Source organism: Corvus brachyrhynchos, unplaced genomic scaffold (assembly GCF_000691975.1).
Source record: "Corvus brachyrhynchos isolate BGI_N302 unplaced genomic scaffold, ASM69197v1 scaffold125, whole genome shotgun sequence".
In the NCBI taxonomy this organism is placed as follows: Eukaryota; Metazoa; Chordata; class Aves; order Passeriformes; family Corvidae; genus Corvus; species Corvus brachyrhynchos.
Genome location: NW_008238342.1, coordinates 2224653 through 2241301, shown reverse-complemented (window position 1 = coordinate 2241301; position 16649 = coordinate 2224653). Strand labels below are relative to the sequence as shown.

At 45.3% G+C, this 16649-nt stretch overlaps 1 protein-coding gene across 1 annotated transcript in view; it reads left to right on the top strand.

The window, feature by feature from the left end:
• ARHGAP40 (Rho GTPase activating protein 40) overlaps positions 1-9758 on the top strand; it is a 24866-nt gene extending 15108 nt beyond the window's left edge. Inside the window, 13 exon segments of the mRNA XM_017735155.1 lie at positions 350-425; positions 1228-1379; positions 1591-1599; positions 1997-2153; positions 2496-2587; positions 2705-2782; positions 3040-3199; positions 3884-3966; positions 4467-4673; positions 4943-5083; positions 6000-6160; positions 6984-7039; positions 7381-9758. Of these exon segments, the coding sequence (XP_017590644.1) occupies positions 350-425; positions 1228-1379; positions 1591-1599; positions 1997-2153; positions 2496-2587; positions 2705-2782; positions 3040-3199; positions 3884-3966; positions 4467-4673; positions 4943-5083; positions 6000-6160; positions 6984-7039; positions 7381-7487 (1479 nt within the window). The 3' untranslated portion in view covers positions 7488-9758.
• The last annotated feature ends 6891 nt before the right edge of the window (positions 9759-16649 follow it).

Sequence of the window (16649 nt, the reverse complement as noted above, 5' to 3'; positions counted from 1 at the left end):
CTGCTGGAACGCTTTGGTATGGTGCCGACAGCAGGGCAGCCTCGTGGAGCACTGGCGTTGTTTGGAGCCTTTTTGTGTTTTCTTTGTTCCAGTGACTTGTTAAAGCACCATTAACCCAAACAAGAGAGCTTCCCAAATTCCGTTCTGATAAGCTGACCTTGTGGAGCTGGAAATCCTGGAGAAAGACTAACACTGCCTTTTTTTTTGGGGGGGGGGGGGGGGGGGTTTGCTTGGTTTATTTAGATTCTTTTTTCTTGGTAGAGAACTCATAACCACTGGCTTTTCTGCTGTTTTCCTGCAGTTCTGCTCTTTTGGTTGTGGCTAAAACAACTTCTTTCCTATTTTTCAGGACACAGCAGCAGAGAAAGAGGAGTCCAGCCCAGATCCACTGTGGCACAATCTACGGACTTCGAACACCCAGAGAAGTAAGGAGGAAATTTTTAAATGCAGAGTAGGACTGAGTGGGGAGCAGGGTCTGAAGGAGGGCTGGAACTGGAAGGAAAGCCACACACTCACATGTATAAGTATATACAGGTTCTGAAACATTGACCTTGTTTGTACTGGGGTTTGGGGATTTTTACATGATTATTCACACCTGTGGATTGATAAACTTTCCCAGGCTCCAGCGTTGTTAGGATTGCCACTCAGGCTGATCATTGTAACTTTCTGATAAAGCAATGGGAAGATGAAAATTAAATCAGTCTAGTAAAGATGATGAAGTGAAATCTTATAAATGTCATGTGCAGTTGTGTAAAGAGATGTTAGCCATAGGTGTGTCCTTTAATTTAAGGCTGTGGTTGTGTCTTACCAGTGACCTGGTGATTTTAACAATAATGTTATGACTTCGCACTAATCACAGAATCATTAAACTTGGAACAGACCTCTCAAGTCATCAAGTCCAACCATTAACCCAGCACCAGTGTGTTTGTCACTAAACCATGTCCCCAGGTGCCACATCTGCATTATTTTTGAACACTTCCAGGGATGGTGACTCCACCATGTCCCTTGGCAGCCTGTTCTAATGTTCTGATGCCTGACCACCCTTCCAGGGAAGACTCTTACCCTGTTGGTCACTCTGTGCTGCGGGGACACTGTTTTCATGGGTTACTGCAGGATTTTTTACAAGCAGTGGTACCAAACCTGTCTCAAACTGCATTTTTAGCACATTTGCTTTCGAAGCTTCACCCTCCTGGCTTGCAGAAATTCAAGACAATTTCTCCTCTGCAGCAGAAACCCAGGATTACTCCTGCACAGTTCGAAACCCTGGGAAAGAGGAGGTGTTCAACATGGATGTTGCCTACTCAGAGCAAGCAGCTGTCCTGCTCAAGGGATCGTTCCTGTCTGAATCCAGGAAGTTAAAGGATGGAAATGCCCTAATTGTAAGCACTGAAGGAATTTATCCTGTTAGAATTTGTTACTCTCAGCTTGTCAAGAGGGCACAAGACCCTTTGATTGTGTGATCAGCTCTTGGAAACTTCTTCTATGGTCGCTGTTGTGATGGGTTTGTGTTAGGCAGGTATTTGTGGGCAGGTAGCACTGTTATCCTTGCAGTGTTGGGCAAGGATAGACATTGTGTAGTGGAGGGTCAAGAGAAGTAAGGTTTCTGTGTGAAACTAGTTATTGTAATACAGATTTGGGTTGTTTCCACTGAAAAATTATTAATAACTGGTCTTTCTTACTCTCAACTCTGACAGTTTTCTTCCCCACAATTGTACTGGATTCCTTCCAAAGTTCTGTTACATTAGGATGCATATCAGACTGTCTTTAACTTAGAGAAATTGAGGTCTTCAGTATGATTATTGAAAAGGGAAAAGATTTATTAAACTGGTGGTTGAGTAGGAGTCGTTTTGGGCATACGTCTGGTCTTGAACACAGCAGGAAGAACAGGTGCCTGGCTATGACAAAGAATAATAAAAATACAGCAAAAGTTTTCACTAGGGGGATTAATAGTGATAACTTGAACTGAACTTTTTGTGTCTCTTTCTTTTTTTTTAAGATCCCTAAGGGCAGACTAGGAGTGACCAGGATTGGAGATCTCTCAGCTCAGGACATGAAGAAGATCCCTACACTGGCCCTCATTGAACTTACAGCTCTCTGTGATATCCTGGGCTTTGAGCTGAAGAGAAACAAAGCAACAAAACTGAAAACAACAGGTTAGTTTCACTTTTTTTTTGGTGCCTTTTTTTTTTTTTGCACTCATCTTCTCATCATACACTCATCAGTTGTGTTTCAAATGTTAGAACAGAGGGTCTTTGATAAGAAACCTTGTGACAGGTGTGTTTTCCTTGGGCAGGATTTCTCCTGGAAGTCAGTGGATCATGACATCAAGACCTATTACCACATTTATGTCTGGCTGCACTTGTCCTGTTTAACTATTCCTCTCCTTCTCCAGTATCTGTGCTTACAGAAGTGCCTTCCTAGTCTGCAGTGGGGGGTTTATCTTTTACACCTGTATTAGAGCTGATACAGCTTACACACTGTTGTTTCTATTGTAGAGAAAAGGCTCTTTGGAGTTCCACTCAACACCCTGTTGGAAAATGACCAAAAGTTGCTGCCCAACACCAAGGTCCCTCTGCTACTCCAGGCAGTAAGTTCTGTGCTGGTTTCATTCACACCTCTGGTCCTCAGAGTCAGGAGCCTGTGATAAGGATGGGCTGACTCCTCATCCTCGGTGCCTAAGAGCTTTCTGTCTCCCCCTTTATAGCTGCTGTCCTGCCTGGAGAAGAGAGGGCTTGAAACAGAGGGCATCCTGAGAATTTCTGGGTCCCAGACCAGAATCAAGGTATGAGTTCCTTAGCAGTGTTTGAAAGTGTCAGAGGTGATCAGGGAGCATTTGCTGAAGCAAGTGCTTAAATGACCTAAATTGTCTTGTCCCCTTCCCAGTGCAATGAGAAACCTCTATTGCTGGGAACTCCAGGAGTGTGTGCTGAGGGTCTCTGCACTCTTTTGACTCGATGCGTTGCCTTCCCAGTGCTCAGCTATAAAATTTATCTCACATTTGCTTATTAAAGTGTGTGACAAGTTCCATCTTTTTCATAGAGCCTGGAACAGAAGCTGGAAAGGGACTTCTACAGCGGCCTGTTCCGCTGGGATGAGGTTCACCAGAACGACGTGTCCGGGCTGCTGAAGAGATTCATCCGAGAGCTGCCGGCCCCGCTGCTGACAGCAGAGTACCTGCCTGCCTTTGCTGCTGTCCAGAGTGAGTCCCTGCTCTGCCTGGCTAGCACCAGGCTGGTTTGTGCAGAGATCCACTGGTCCTGGGCTCTCCTGTCAGGTGTGTTGTGAGCCAGTGGATCCGATGGGGACACGGAGCACAGCTGGGAGTTGTAGTCACTGGTGCTTGGTTGAATACGTGCTTGTGTAGCTGCACTGTCCTGGGGTCTTCAGTTATGTGTCACTTGAGGCTGCAAGGCTGCTGCCATCAGTTAGGACAAATTGATCAATCATGACACCCAGACTGAGCTGTGGTGATTGTCCAGGGCGCACAGTCTTGGCTTGTCTGCGCGTATTTTGATGTTCTGCAAGCACCTTTCTTTGAGGTTGGTGCCTCAGTAGGTAGTTTGGGTGTGTTAAGCTGACTGTTTGAGTGCACAACTTTTTTGTTCAGAAAGTGGGGAATTATGGGTTCTTTTGCTGCCCTTCGAGGACATCAGAGTTGCTGGCAGACAGTGTACTCTAGAGGAAATGAGCTAGGCTTCAAAATATGGGTAGTTCACTTCATAAGGAGAGTATGAGTTTGAGTCACTTCTGTGAAACAAGGTCTCAGATTCTAGATGCCAAACAATTCAATAAGTAATTGTCTTATTCCTTGGAGGATTCCTGTGCTCAGAAAGAACAGTATCAGAAGCCTGAATCCTCTGTCCTGTTGTTATTCTCCTTCTAGATATTCCAGACCTGAAGCAAAGATTGCAAGCTCTAAATCTCCTGATCCTGATTCTGCCAGAGCCCAACAGAAACACTCTGAAGGTAACTGCTTGCTTTTTTTTTTTCCTCCTTGAGTAGTTCAGTTCCCAGGTATAAAAGGTAAGGCTGACTTAGCACCCTGCACACTCCATTTAGAGCACTGGAATATATAATCCAGTCAAGGATGATCTGTCATGGCTCTAGTGGAGGCGTGAGGTGAAAGAGATAATCCAAAAGGGTTTGTTTTTCCACATCTGGGAATGGCTTTGAGGGGACACTGAAGGAAAACAGGGGATTCAGCTTTGGATCCAGTGACTTTTACAGCTAGACTTTGTAAATTACCACCTGCCAAGGAGCTAGAACTCATCTGTTTCTCACACAGACTGTCTTTCCTGATTCATAAATGCTGGATAAACCTCTCTTGGTGTGGTTATTTGTTGCTATCCTAGTGTTAGAAATTGGTCACTGTACTTCCTGACTGGAGAAAAAGGATTTGCTGATATGTATCAAGAAAAAGTGCTAATTAATGATCTCTCCAGCAATTGCCATGGTAGTTTTTTGAGTAATAATAATAATGGATGGCCAAAGTGGTTGCCAGGGAGAACAGCAACAAAATGAACCTCTGGAACGTTTCCACAGTCATGGCTCCAAACCTCTTCATGCACAAGGGGCTGCCAAACAAGATCCCTGAGGGGAAAGAGAAGCAGCTGGCGGAGGGGGCGGCTGACGTGGTGCGGATGATGATCCATTACCAGGATCTGCTCTGGACAGTAAGTTCCACAGGAATTATGTGCTGTGGTGTGGCAGTGTCTTGGTCTTGTTAGAATTGGGATGGGGGAAGGGGATGGACTTGGAAATTTCAGAGGAGTTAAACATCCTGTGTTGCCTGTAGAAAAAACCTCTTGTTGAACTCCAAGACTACCTGTCCTCAAGGTACACAGATATTTTTGTCTATTTAAGGAGTGAAAATGATGATCCTAAATTACATCGTCATCTCTGCTTGATTTAATTCCTGTTTTCACCCTTCTCCCCTGCCCAGGTCTCCTCTTTCTTGGTAGCTCAAGTGAGAAAGCTGAACGAGAGCAGCAGCAAAAGGTACCAGTTCTGCGACAAGAGAATTAAAAATTTGTTGCGGAAGATTCACGCTGATAAAGACAAGGTGGAAAAGAACCAGGGAGAGGTGAGTTAGGGCTTGGGAAAAAACCCAAAGCCGTTCATGGCAGTGTAAAAGATTTTCCTGAGAACTCAGAAAGATGTAAGGGGTGATACTCTTGAAAAGAGTAAGAGGGACAAAAAAATGCAGAATAATAAGGAACGGTTTCCCAGACATTTTTGGCCAGGTTGTGGCAAAAACTGATCCCAAGAGCAAGAGCACTTTGAAATATTTGAAATACATTTCAGGCTACAAAACTCTTGGTTAAAAGCAGGTGAGGAGGGAAGAGATCAGGAGCAGAAATGTTTGTTTTGCCCCATGTGAAGAGGAAACTTCATATGGCTCTGAGTGTCCCGTGTGTTGGCACAGATATGTCTGCTCTGATAGAGGCAGACTTATTTTCATGAACTTAAAGCATAAATTTAGGCTGTTGCCTAATTTTCTTTTGCTCCATAATGTCTGTTAAGGTGGCACATCACTTGGTGCTTCCTTTCTTTGGAAAGGACCTTTCTGGAATTCAATAGCCTGCAACCCAGATCTCTAAATTCCTTTCCGAGTAATTTAAATGAATTTCAGAGGAGTCGTTCACACTTGTGCAAAACAGTTCGTCAAAATTTCTTCTGACAAATGCTGTTTTCATCCGAGCTGGTGTCAGTGCTGGGTTTGAACAGCAGAGAGCACCAGCGCACGCTGATGGGGAGAGCACAGGGCTCCTCTCGTGGCCACAGCACCGGAACACTGATGATTTATTCATAATGCTCACCTTGGTGCTTCCATAAGCTTTCAACCTGTACTCCGTGTGTAAGAAAGAAGTCTAAATTCCCTGAACAGCTGCCTGGATAGTTTTAATTCTTCATACTCTCCAATCTGTTTTGAAACTTGATGTTTTGGCTGATAAGAGTCTTTCTTTAAGCACTTTTTTCTTTTTGCCTGCCTCGTTCAGCCTTCCAAGATTGTGAAAGTCCACGCATCACTCCTCCTGAAGGACTCTCTGGAGGTGCACTTGAACAATGCAACCAGGGTTGCTGATGTCTTGAGGCAATTTCAGAAGAACCTGTGCCAGAATGGCTGGAATATTGTTAACACTGTCAACCTCCTCAAGTGGTAAATGGTTTTTTCTCTGCTTAAAAAAAAAAGAAAAGAGGAAAAAAACTAAGTGGTCTAGCTGCTGTTTTCTGTCTTGAGGTAGAGGTGAGGTGGCAGCACAGTGAGTTGTGAGGAGAGACTGTTTTCTGCTCCTCTGTTCTAAGCTTAGGAAATGGTGTTGGATGGGGAAGGCAAATATTAGCTCCTGAGTGATTCCACTCAGTGCTCAGGCTCTCAGGAGGTCAGTGGTCCCCTCTGGGCTGCTGTTCACCAAGTGAACTCCAGAATCCTTGCTGAAGGAAAGGGGAAAGGGCAGGAACATCGACCGTGACAAGCACCCCCCCTCCAGCTCTCCTGCAGAAAAGCGTCACCTGTATCATTTGCCTGGAGTAGTAATTCCAGTGTGCTCATGTTAATGTCGGGATTTCCTAAAATAAACTCTGCAATTCCCTCCTGTGCTCCTGTGGTGAATTGCTGAACTAATCCAAAAAAGGAACAGAAGAGTTCCTGCCCCCCTCTGCCACAGTTCCTGCAGACTGTCTGTAGCAGGTCATGTGGCAGAGCCTCTCCTGTGTCCCAGGAGGTGTCCAGACAAGGAGGGTGGAGGGGAAGTTAGTGGATATGGGTCAGCTGCTGTCTCACCAACAGCTTGCCTTGTTTTCTCTTTCACCAATTTTGGGTGCCCTGCACTGTGCAGGAGGATCAGCAAGGTCTCTGTACCATGGCCTCTTTGCTCATTGCTGGCCTCTGAACCATAAACAGTTCTTTTGGAAGAAATGCTACTAAACTACCTAACCTGTGTTTGCAGAGGTTTAACTTTGGTGTGGTTTTCTTTCTGCAGTAACAACTCCACAGAGTGCACGAACTTGCTCCTGTATGAAGTGGGAGGCAATATTGGTAAGTACAAGTGGTAGCTGACAATAAGGGTTGATACCCAGTTTTTATGCTTAGCTTCTTTTAGGAGAGAGTTAAAAAACTTCTCTGGGCAACTGTGCCTCACCACCCTCAGAGTGAAGAATTTCTTCTTAGTATCTAATGTACATCTACCCTCTTTCCTCTCAAAGCCATTACTTCAGATCTGTGGAAATGCTTTGAGCAGTTGTAATATTGAAATGAATGTGAACAACTCCTAGTTTTTAGGTGGGGGCAAAAGCAACCAAAAAAAAAAAAATCTAGCAACTAAAGGAATAAGGATATAAAAAATATGGGGTTTTTTTCTGAATGTCTTGTTTTAACAGGTGAGCATTGCCTGGACCCAGACACTTACCTCTTGGACTTGTACCACATCAACCCCCATGCTGAGTGGATAATTAAGCAAAACCCATCTTATCCTCGGATGTTCTAAGGAACACATGAGCAAAACAAAGCACTTGGTTGCAGTTTTTGGAAGGTGTGGAAATAGAGACTTCCCTGCTGTAGTGTCAGAGCAGACACTGCTTGTTTCCTTGAAGGAAAAGCACCTTTATTAACTGCTCCCATGTCAGCCGGCAGTGAGAGCACAGTACCTTCTGTGCTGACAGGGGTGTTGGAAACAAGCAGCAATTATCATTATGTGGCAGAGTTTGCAGGGGGAGTGACTGTTCCTAAACAAAATATCCCCCCAAAACAAGCCCTGAAGGCAAAGCTACAGTGGTTGTGCAACAGAGATGGAATGGAAGAGAAGAAAGATCATCTTGAATAGGGTAGAAAGCACTTGTGTATTCTGGATTTGCTCTTTCTTTTGGAGAAGTGACAGTCAAATGCTGCAGTGGTGCTAGGGACATCCTTTTGGTAAGGTCCCTGGTTGCCTGTGGCACACCACCAGAAGAGTGTTTGATGCTGGGCTTCGCTATTAAGCTCCCATTATGTTCTTTGAAAAATAAAAAAGGATGTTTCCAAAAAGGCCAGATGAGATGTGACACTAACATCCTGTATTTCATGTCTGCAGTTAAATACCTACATACAACACAAGAGAGTAACTTTCCTTGGAAAAAGGTATGGAAAATACAGCAGCCTTTCAGGCATGCAGTGTGACAGGAAAGATGCCTGTCCCATGCAGCTCTGCTGGTAATGCAAACCCACATTGCCCCTGATGAGGGTAAAACATGCATTTATTTTGATGGACAACCTATGTATCAACAGACAAGGGAAAAAATATCCTGAAGTTGCTGTGTAGTTGGTAATCTGACCTGGCCACGTGAACTGAGCTTCTTTGTGGAAGATTCTGTGTGAATGTGTTTGTTCAAAAATCAACAAATGTCCCCTGAGATGGGAGGTGGCTGAACTGAGCCGGGCCCTCACTGCTCTGGTGGCACATTTCCATCCCACTCAGCACAGTGTGGCCACTGTAGGCTGGAGGGGCTGAGGAGAGAGAACACTCACACCTTGCTGCATCATCATCATCATCATCACCACCCAACCTTGGCTGCAAGAGGACTGTGCCTGTGGAGAGGAGTGCAGAAGCGTTGCTTTCCTCTGTGGTGATGCTGAAATACCTCATGTGAGGGACCCCACTGTGCAGCGCCAGGGGTGGAACACTCAGCCTGTCTGGAAATCTGGACATCTTTCTCTAAATCCTGTTTTTAAGCACGGTTGGATATTTATTCATGCAGCAGAAGCAGGGCTGCCCTGCAAGTGCATACTCAAAGTATTTAATTTGCCAAATCCTAGCTGCACTAGTGACAATCTCCAGTATTATTTCTTTTGTTAAAGGAGTTTTTCCACTGCAATCTGAATTTTCCCTCTTCTCCTTTTTTTCTCCCCAGGATGATGTGTAGTTTTCCTTATTCATTATCTCAGACTCCTAGATTCTGTTGTAAAGGTGCTTCACTCTGTAATTAGTCTGTCTGTGTGGTTAAATCCTCTTGGTGGTTAAGATCCTTGAGGAACAGGTGAGCCACAGTCCATATTCTTTCCAGCTTGTTGTGAGTACTGTGTGAGTGGTAGTGATATCTTAAAATTATCCCCATATTAGAGAGTCTGTCTATTCTTTTTGGTTGAGATGATGCAGATGCATTGACTGGTTGGATCACATTCACAGATGTCTTCTTAAGAACCTGTAATAGAACCTCCCAAGCCTGACCCAGATGTCAATAATTCTTGAGGTGCCTCTTTTATAGGGCCTAAATTGTGCCTGAAAGAGCCTGATTCTTTTCCTTGAGGATGGGTGATTTGTGTTGCTGGAAAGATCAAGCTGCTTTAAAACAGGGCATTAAAAACCAAAGGTACCTACAGAACATCCCTTCTGGAATTCTTTGTGGCAGTGATGGAGTAAAGATTGCACAGAGAAAATGCCAGAGATGTGATACCCTGAGAAATACCCAACCCATAAAGGTGTTAGTGTGAGCTCAAAGATCCTTTACAAGCTGAATTGCACCCTGCAGGATCACACAGTGCTGTGGTTTTTCCACCCCTCATATGCTGGTTTATTAAACATTCAGTCCGTGTCTACTGAGGGGTCAAGACTTACATCACTGCTGCTGTGAGCTACGGATGAGTGGGGCTTTTTGAACACCAAACAATGTGAATCAGTGCTGTGAAAAACAAAGTTAGTGTGAGATTCTCATGAGACAAATATCAGGTCTTCAATATGAAAGGAAATGTAAAAAATAAAACCAGAACGGCTTTTTTCAGATGATGGATATGCTTTTTAAATTTTTTTTTCCTATCTTTGTATCGAAAAGTAAGTGTAAATTTTTCAGTCACTGATATGCAACCCACTTCTGAAGGCTGGCTTTTAATACCTTTTATTTTTTACGAATTTTTAATTCCATATTTAAATTTCATTTATTCGGTGAAGCAATAAAAATACAGTAAAATCTCTTGGCTCCATTTTCGTTAGTGCTTGAGAACAAAGTTAAATGGCACCACATCTGTGAATGCAGCAGGACTTGCTTCGTGCCTGAAGAGGGATGTACCTGGGGTCTGAGTGAGCTGGGCAAGAGTTTTGTGTTACAGCTTCAGGAGAAGTTCCTCTTGGCCTGATCCTGTGGATGATCCAGAAGGAGGAAAGGGGAGGTTGGTATTGGGTATAAAAAGCCCAGAGAAAGGTGGATGGGAGCTGAAGGTGAGCACCAAGGATTAGTGACTTCTGAAGGGAGAAGAGCAGTTGTTCAAGATTTGAGTGTGAGGATACGTGTCCATATCCTATGAGAAATCCCCTTCCCATTCTCTCAGTCCTGCTCAGCTGAGCCCTGCTCAGTGACTTGGGTGCTGGACCAGCCACACTGGCCAAGAGTAACAGGAACCAGTCTGGATCTTTGGTTAAATCACGACTAAGACTTTAGTGTTCAATAGTGATGAAATGTGGCATAAATCCACTGTGAACTGTTAGAAACAGTGCAGCAGCCTGGCCAGCAGTGCTGGTGGAAAAGCAGGCCTTGCTCTCCTACCCAGACACAAAAAGAAAGGGGGTGGAGGATCCAAGCAGCTTCAGCAAGCTTTCAGAGCAATTATCTGAGGAAAACACCAGTTTATCAAACTCATTCCACCCATTCATCTTCAGTAGTATCAAAGTGCTAATCTCTCCCATCCCCAAGGGCTTTTGTGATTGATCATCACACAGCTCTCCCCTGCTTAGAACGGAAGCCCAGGATTTATTCTGAATGCAACTGTATGTTGTACTGAGATAAGGGACAGAGCATAAAAGAATCTTGCAAATGCTGGTTAGACATAGTTGTGGATGAAATGGAACTGAAATATCCAAATAATAATAATAATAATAATTTAAAAGAAATTGTAGTTTGCCTTAGGAAAAAGTATTTGCAAAAATACAGACTCTCCACAGGAGGAAGTGAAGCTTCAGCTCTTGGAGGGAAATGCCACAAGTAAATGCACTTCCTGGAGCAAAGTAAGTGACAGCAAGTATTGTTGTAAAGAAAATACAACTGCATTTGATTAAATCTATTTCTTTACCCCCATGCACTCCCCAGTGCTGGAAACAAGACAAATGACATCCATGGTTTTGCACGCTGAGAGAATGGAACTTTAAAGTTCTCTCCAAATCCTCTTTGCTCTTGTTTGCACATGAGGGCTGCACATGTCTTCACCTTGTGGGGGGGAAATAGAAGCTGGAGTTCAATATTAAGTCACTGGAAAAGAAAATATGCAGCTGCACTGATTTACCAGCTGGGAAATGGCCTGGGCAGTCTCTAGTCCCTCCAGTCTCAGGTTTGTATGCTTTTTTTGTTGTTTGTGGTGGCAAACACCCTTTGTCAGAGCAGCTTTTTGTTTGTTGTCCTTCCCCAGGACAGCCAGGAATGGTGACCTCCCCTGCCAAAGTCCTTCTCCCCTGCACCTGGCAGGACCTACTGAGCTCAAGGGGTTGAAGCCTTTCCCTCCACACTGAGCTCTGTTATCTAGGCCTGGCCAGGGCTGACCTGAAGAATGGGAGTGGAGGAAGGTATTCCTTTTCTCCTTAGTCCTTGGAAGGGAATTTGAAGTGGTGATGTTTTCATCTCTGTGAGCACCTTGGCCATCTGCACTTTCTAGCTGGTGAAGTTGTAGGGGTAATTACCTAGGGGGTAAAGCAGGAAAAGAGGAAGAAATCCCACAGAAATGGAGGGTGTGAGTGTACCTATGTGGGTTGTGTGTCATTTTGTTTGTTTTTCAGCGTTTGGAAGAGACACAGATGCACATGAGCTCTGCTGCCCTCTCCTCACTCATCCCAAACCTTGGTCTTGGCAGGCTGTAGCAGAAACCTGCTTCAGAAATTCCCTATCCTGTGCAGGATGAGGATGAAAGGTTGGTTTTCCCTTGCTTTCAGCTTCTGCCAGCTTTCTGTGCTGGAAGGGTGAGGTGAGCCCTCAGTACTGAATATACTTCTTGTTTGTCTGTGTGAGTGGATGGAAGCTGTAAGCTGAGCATGGACTGCTTGTGATTTGTGTTGAAACTTAATCTTTTAAGCCTTACCCAGAGTTTTAAAACTCCCAAGGAGGGTGGTTATCCGTAACTTTCTGGTGTTACCTCCCACCTCAGCTTTTTGTATGTGCCCAGTCAGTGCAGGAGGAGAAGAGTCACTTTTACCTGCCTTGATGAGTCTGGTTAAGCCTTCTCTGGACACAAGAGCAGCCACAAAGTGGAATAATTGCCTTTTACTTATAACAAACTGGCAGAGCTGTCTCAGGGTTTCAAGGAGACAATTAAAGATTTTACATTGTTTCTTTCAAAAAGAGAAATAGACCTGGGGGCTCCCTAATAGCCCTCCTGATTCTTTGCCGCGGTCTCGGAGCGTGTTGTTGTGAGTTGCATTTATTATGAGCCACTTATTATCCCTAATTATTGAGCAGGGGGTAGGGCTCTCGGTAACAGGCGGAGTTGTGACTTGATGAACACTCAGCTGTCTCTATTTAAGATAAAATTACTGTAATTAACAAATCGATCAACCCTACTTTCACTTTGCCTGGCTGGGACAGAACAAATGGACTAAATGAGACCTATTTAGCACAAAAGTGGAGAAAGGGGTTTGCAGACCTCAGGATACACAGGCTCAGAGCTTTTTTTTGTCACACGCTGCTTTTAATGGTAATGTCTCATAATTGTCTCTTGTTAGGCAATTTTGTCTCCAACAAAAAGCGCCCACGCTGCACTTTGTTCAGCTCAGCCCGGAGAGGCAGAGTCACGGCGGGTGAGCAGTCAGGTGGGTTGTTTGGTTATAACCTCCCCCTCGAGCAGGGCTGCCTTGGCTTCCCTGTGTTCTGGGCTCACTTGTGACTCTTAGGAGGTTGTTTGCAGAATTTATGTTTTTGAGAGTAAGATTGATTCCTCAGGTTGTCTTTAGCTGGGCAGATGTTGCCTTCTCCATCTTCCCAGCTGCTGCTCTTCGTGTTACTTTGCTGTCTGAAGGTACCTGTGCTTTTATCGCCAGGAATCCTCCCAGCTCGCTGGTGTGGGAAACACTTGTCCCCAGCTCTTCTTTCAGAGCCATGTGCTGTCTAAAAAGCATTTGGCTACAGGAATTTGTCCCTCTTGAAGCTTGTGTGGTGTGTCCGTGCTCTCTGGCAAGCTGACACTGCATGTGTTGTCACCGACCTTCCCTGCCTGGCCACGCCGGGATCGTGTCACATCCCCACATGTATGGAGGGTGATCCCATGAAGGAGATGAGGTGCTGGAGGGCCCAGGAAATGCTCTGTTTCACTGTGTTCTGCCCTCCTGGGAAATGAGCTGGTAAAGGGTAGATCTGCTACAGCTGGGGAAGGGTCTGGAGAACAATATGGGGAGGAGCTGAGGGAGCTGGTGGTGCTCAACCTGGAGAAAAGGAGGCTCAGGGGGGACCTTTTCCCTCTTTACAACAACTGGATAGGAAGTAGCCAGGTAGGAGTGGGTCTATTCTCCCAGATAACAAGTGATAAAATAAAAGGAAATGGCCTCAAGTTGTGTCAGAGGAAGTTTAAATCAGAGAATAGGAAAAACTTCTTCACTGAAAGAGTGGAGCAGGCTGCCCAGGGAAGTGGTGGAATCACCATCCCTGGCAGGGCTCATAAAAGGTGTGTGGAGGTAGCAGTACAAAATGGGTCTGTTTCAGCCTCGGGTCTTGCAGGAGGATGAAGCTGGTGCTCCTGCCAGCAGTGGTTGTTCTTGCTACACCAGCTCACCTAGGTTTGCCCACCCGTGCTGCGTGAGACCATCACAGTCACATTTATTTCAACAGATTGTTAAAAAAATAACCTGTAAGTGCTTCAAGGGACTGAACTGCTTAACCTGGAGAGTTGTCTTCGTTCTGGCCCTTTTTGCATAGGCCAGAGGAAGTTCATCCTCGCTGTCCCCACACCTGCAGGCAGCAGTGAGCTGTGGTGAGGGTATTAGGGCAGATGGACAAATGGGAGCCAGAGAGTGTCTGGCTTGACCTGTAATGCTGATGGCTCAGCATTTCAGCGGGCTTGGTCATCACTGCCCAGTTCTGTCGCAGGCGTGGCTGCTCTCCGTTTTAGGGGCTGCTCTTCTCTTCCCTAGTGCTGTCCATGGCTCTCCACTGGGCATCTCTCCTCCATCCCGCTTGGAAGCACCCCTGGCTGGAAGGGACAGCCAGTCGCTGCTGTGACTGTCACTTACGAGCAGGGAAAACCCGTGTTGAACTGTCAGAGGCAGAGCCAGGAGCATCTGAGAGCTTCATTAGCCGGGCTTTGTTCTGACGGCGCAGTCAGGCGGGGAAATAATGCCGGGAGTGTTATCAGCCATGTGCAGGAGCTGGTTGCGTAGCAACCCCGGCTGGGGACCGGGCCGCTGCTCCGCCGGAAAAAGAAATACTCATTTTCTTCAATTTAGAGGCATTTCAAACAGGAATTCATTGCTGATGGAGGATTTGCTTAAGTTTAACATCTCTTAAAGAGATGGCAGCTGGTGTTGGCCTTGTTTTATCATCGTGTGGGTGCAAACTCACAAGGTAAATGAACTTAAGATAATCCAGGTTTTGTCTGGGTTTTCAGTGCTGGTTTTCATCTTTTTGTCCTGCTGGGGTTGAAATGGGATGAGTACTGGAAATTGCATTGCTCCTTTCAGGCCTGATGTAAAGGCATGTCCAGGGAGCCCTCCTTGGCGCCACATTGGTTACTCCAGGTGAGGAGGGTGATCATGGTCCCTCTTTCCTCTGTGCCCTGTTCAGAGAGCAAAGTGCAGAAAGGGTGTGTTTCTGCTGCTGCATCCCCTGGTCAGGCTGGAGAATTGGTCAGACTTCAGAGAAACTACAAACCCGCAATACATGTGAGGCTGGGAAGGAGCACTGGATGTAAGGATAGGAAAGAGATTCATCAGTCTGCTTTTGTCTGGACACTGAGATGTTGAGATTGAGGCAGAGGCTGCCCAGGCCTGTTTTGAAGGGCAGCATGATTACATAGTGCAAGTAAGAAACAAATCCCAGCTCTGAGTGGGATTGCCAAGTGTGCAGGTAGGGCAGGGCACCCTGTGGTCTCCCTGTCCTGCTGGAGCTCTGGCTGTTTCACACACAAGGGGCTCAAAGAGCTTTTTCAAACTTCAGCTTTGGTGTGTGCTGTGCAGTAAGAGCAGTGGGGGAGAGTCAGCCTGCCCTGGAAGAGGAGCTGGGATGCCCAGACATCATGAGGGCGTCCCTAACGCATCTGTCGAGATTTGGTAGCTGTGTAGAGGGATTCACATTCTCCATGTGCCATTTATCTGGATGATGTATCTGGCTTTCCAAAAACTTGTGTGGACTTGCCCCTACCCTTGTGCACTCCTCTCTGGTGCCTAGGACAGGCAGGGCATGCCTGAGTGCTCCCAGACAGAAAGATTAATAGGGAATTAACAACTACAGGATATTTACTGGTCCCATACAGTAATGTGGAAATTACTGTTTCATTCTTTGTTCACCTGTTACTGTCTCTATTGCCAGGGTGAGCAGGTAACAGCAGGAGGGTGCTGGTAGTGGCATTGGGATTTGGGATCCGTGACACAGGAGAGATTAAATGAACATCCTCTGTGTGGCCTCACCTGCTGAGAATGTGGAGGCATTTTCTGTCACTGATCAGCTTGTGCATCAAGTGACAGCAAGTACAAAGAATGTCATTTGTACATGGAAAACTCCTTTCTCTGCTCTGTCCTCTGGCTTCAGCCTTTCAATATTGAACAATAATACATCTTCCCTTCTTATTAACAATTCAGTTTGAAGACTGATTCAGATTGACTTGGGCTCTCGCTATATTAAGCACTTTAGGAAAAAAAAAGCCATAGGAGCTCAGGATGTTTATGAAAAGCAATTTCCTCAGTGCCAGGCAGTTTAATCTCCATGGCCATGGCATTCAGGCTCATTTATTTTAAACTGTGTTTTCAAACTGTGATGGGTCAATAATAAATAAGGCAGGGTGGCAGACTTTGTGTGGAAGGGAGCTCAAAGGACACAGGCACGTTCAGACAGGAGCACAGAGAATCGTGTGGTTCTTGGGTCTGACAAATTAAAGGCTCATTTGAAAAACAAATCCTTCTTATAATCAATATTTCTCCGCTGAACTATTGAGAGCAAGTGAAAATTTGGAGCTACATATGGCAAAAGGGAGAAAATTCTGATCCTCTCTCTTCCAAACTGTTCTCTTGTAACAGTAAAATTGTTCTTCTGCGTGTTGGTCTGGATTTTCCCTTTAATCAAGTCCATGGTGGAAGGAGACACATAGCCCCAGGCGGGTTTTTGCACCTGAGACCTCCAATCTACTCAAGCAATAAATACAAGCGTCACAGAGTGCTTCAAAGGACTTGTTAAAAATATTGGAAATCAGTACCTTGTAGGAAACAAAATAGGTTAATAGTATTTGTTGAAAACACCTTTTACAAACCACGTGGGACACTGAGCAGGTCAAGTGGAATGTGTAGAAACATTCACCTATCTCCTGCTTCCCTCTGTGGATATTCAGACAGAGATTTTGGTGGGTTTAGGTTTTATTATCTCCCTTTGAAACACAGAACATGCAGAAGAACCAAGGTGAATTGCTCTGCTTTGCGTCCTGCTCTGCTTACGGGAGCTTTGGGCTCTCCAGATCAGGAAGGGCTTTTCTTCTGCATATCCCATGTTCAGGGTAGCAGGTT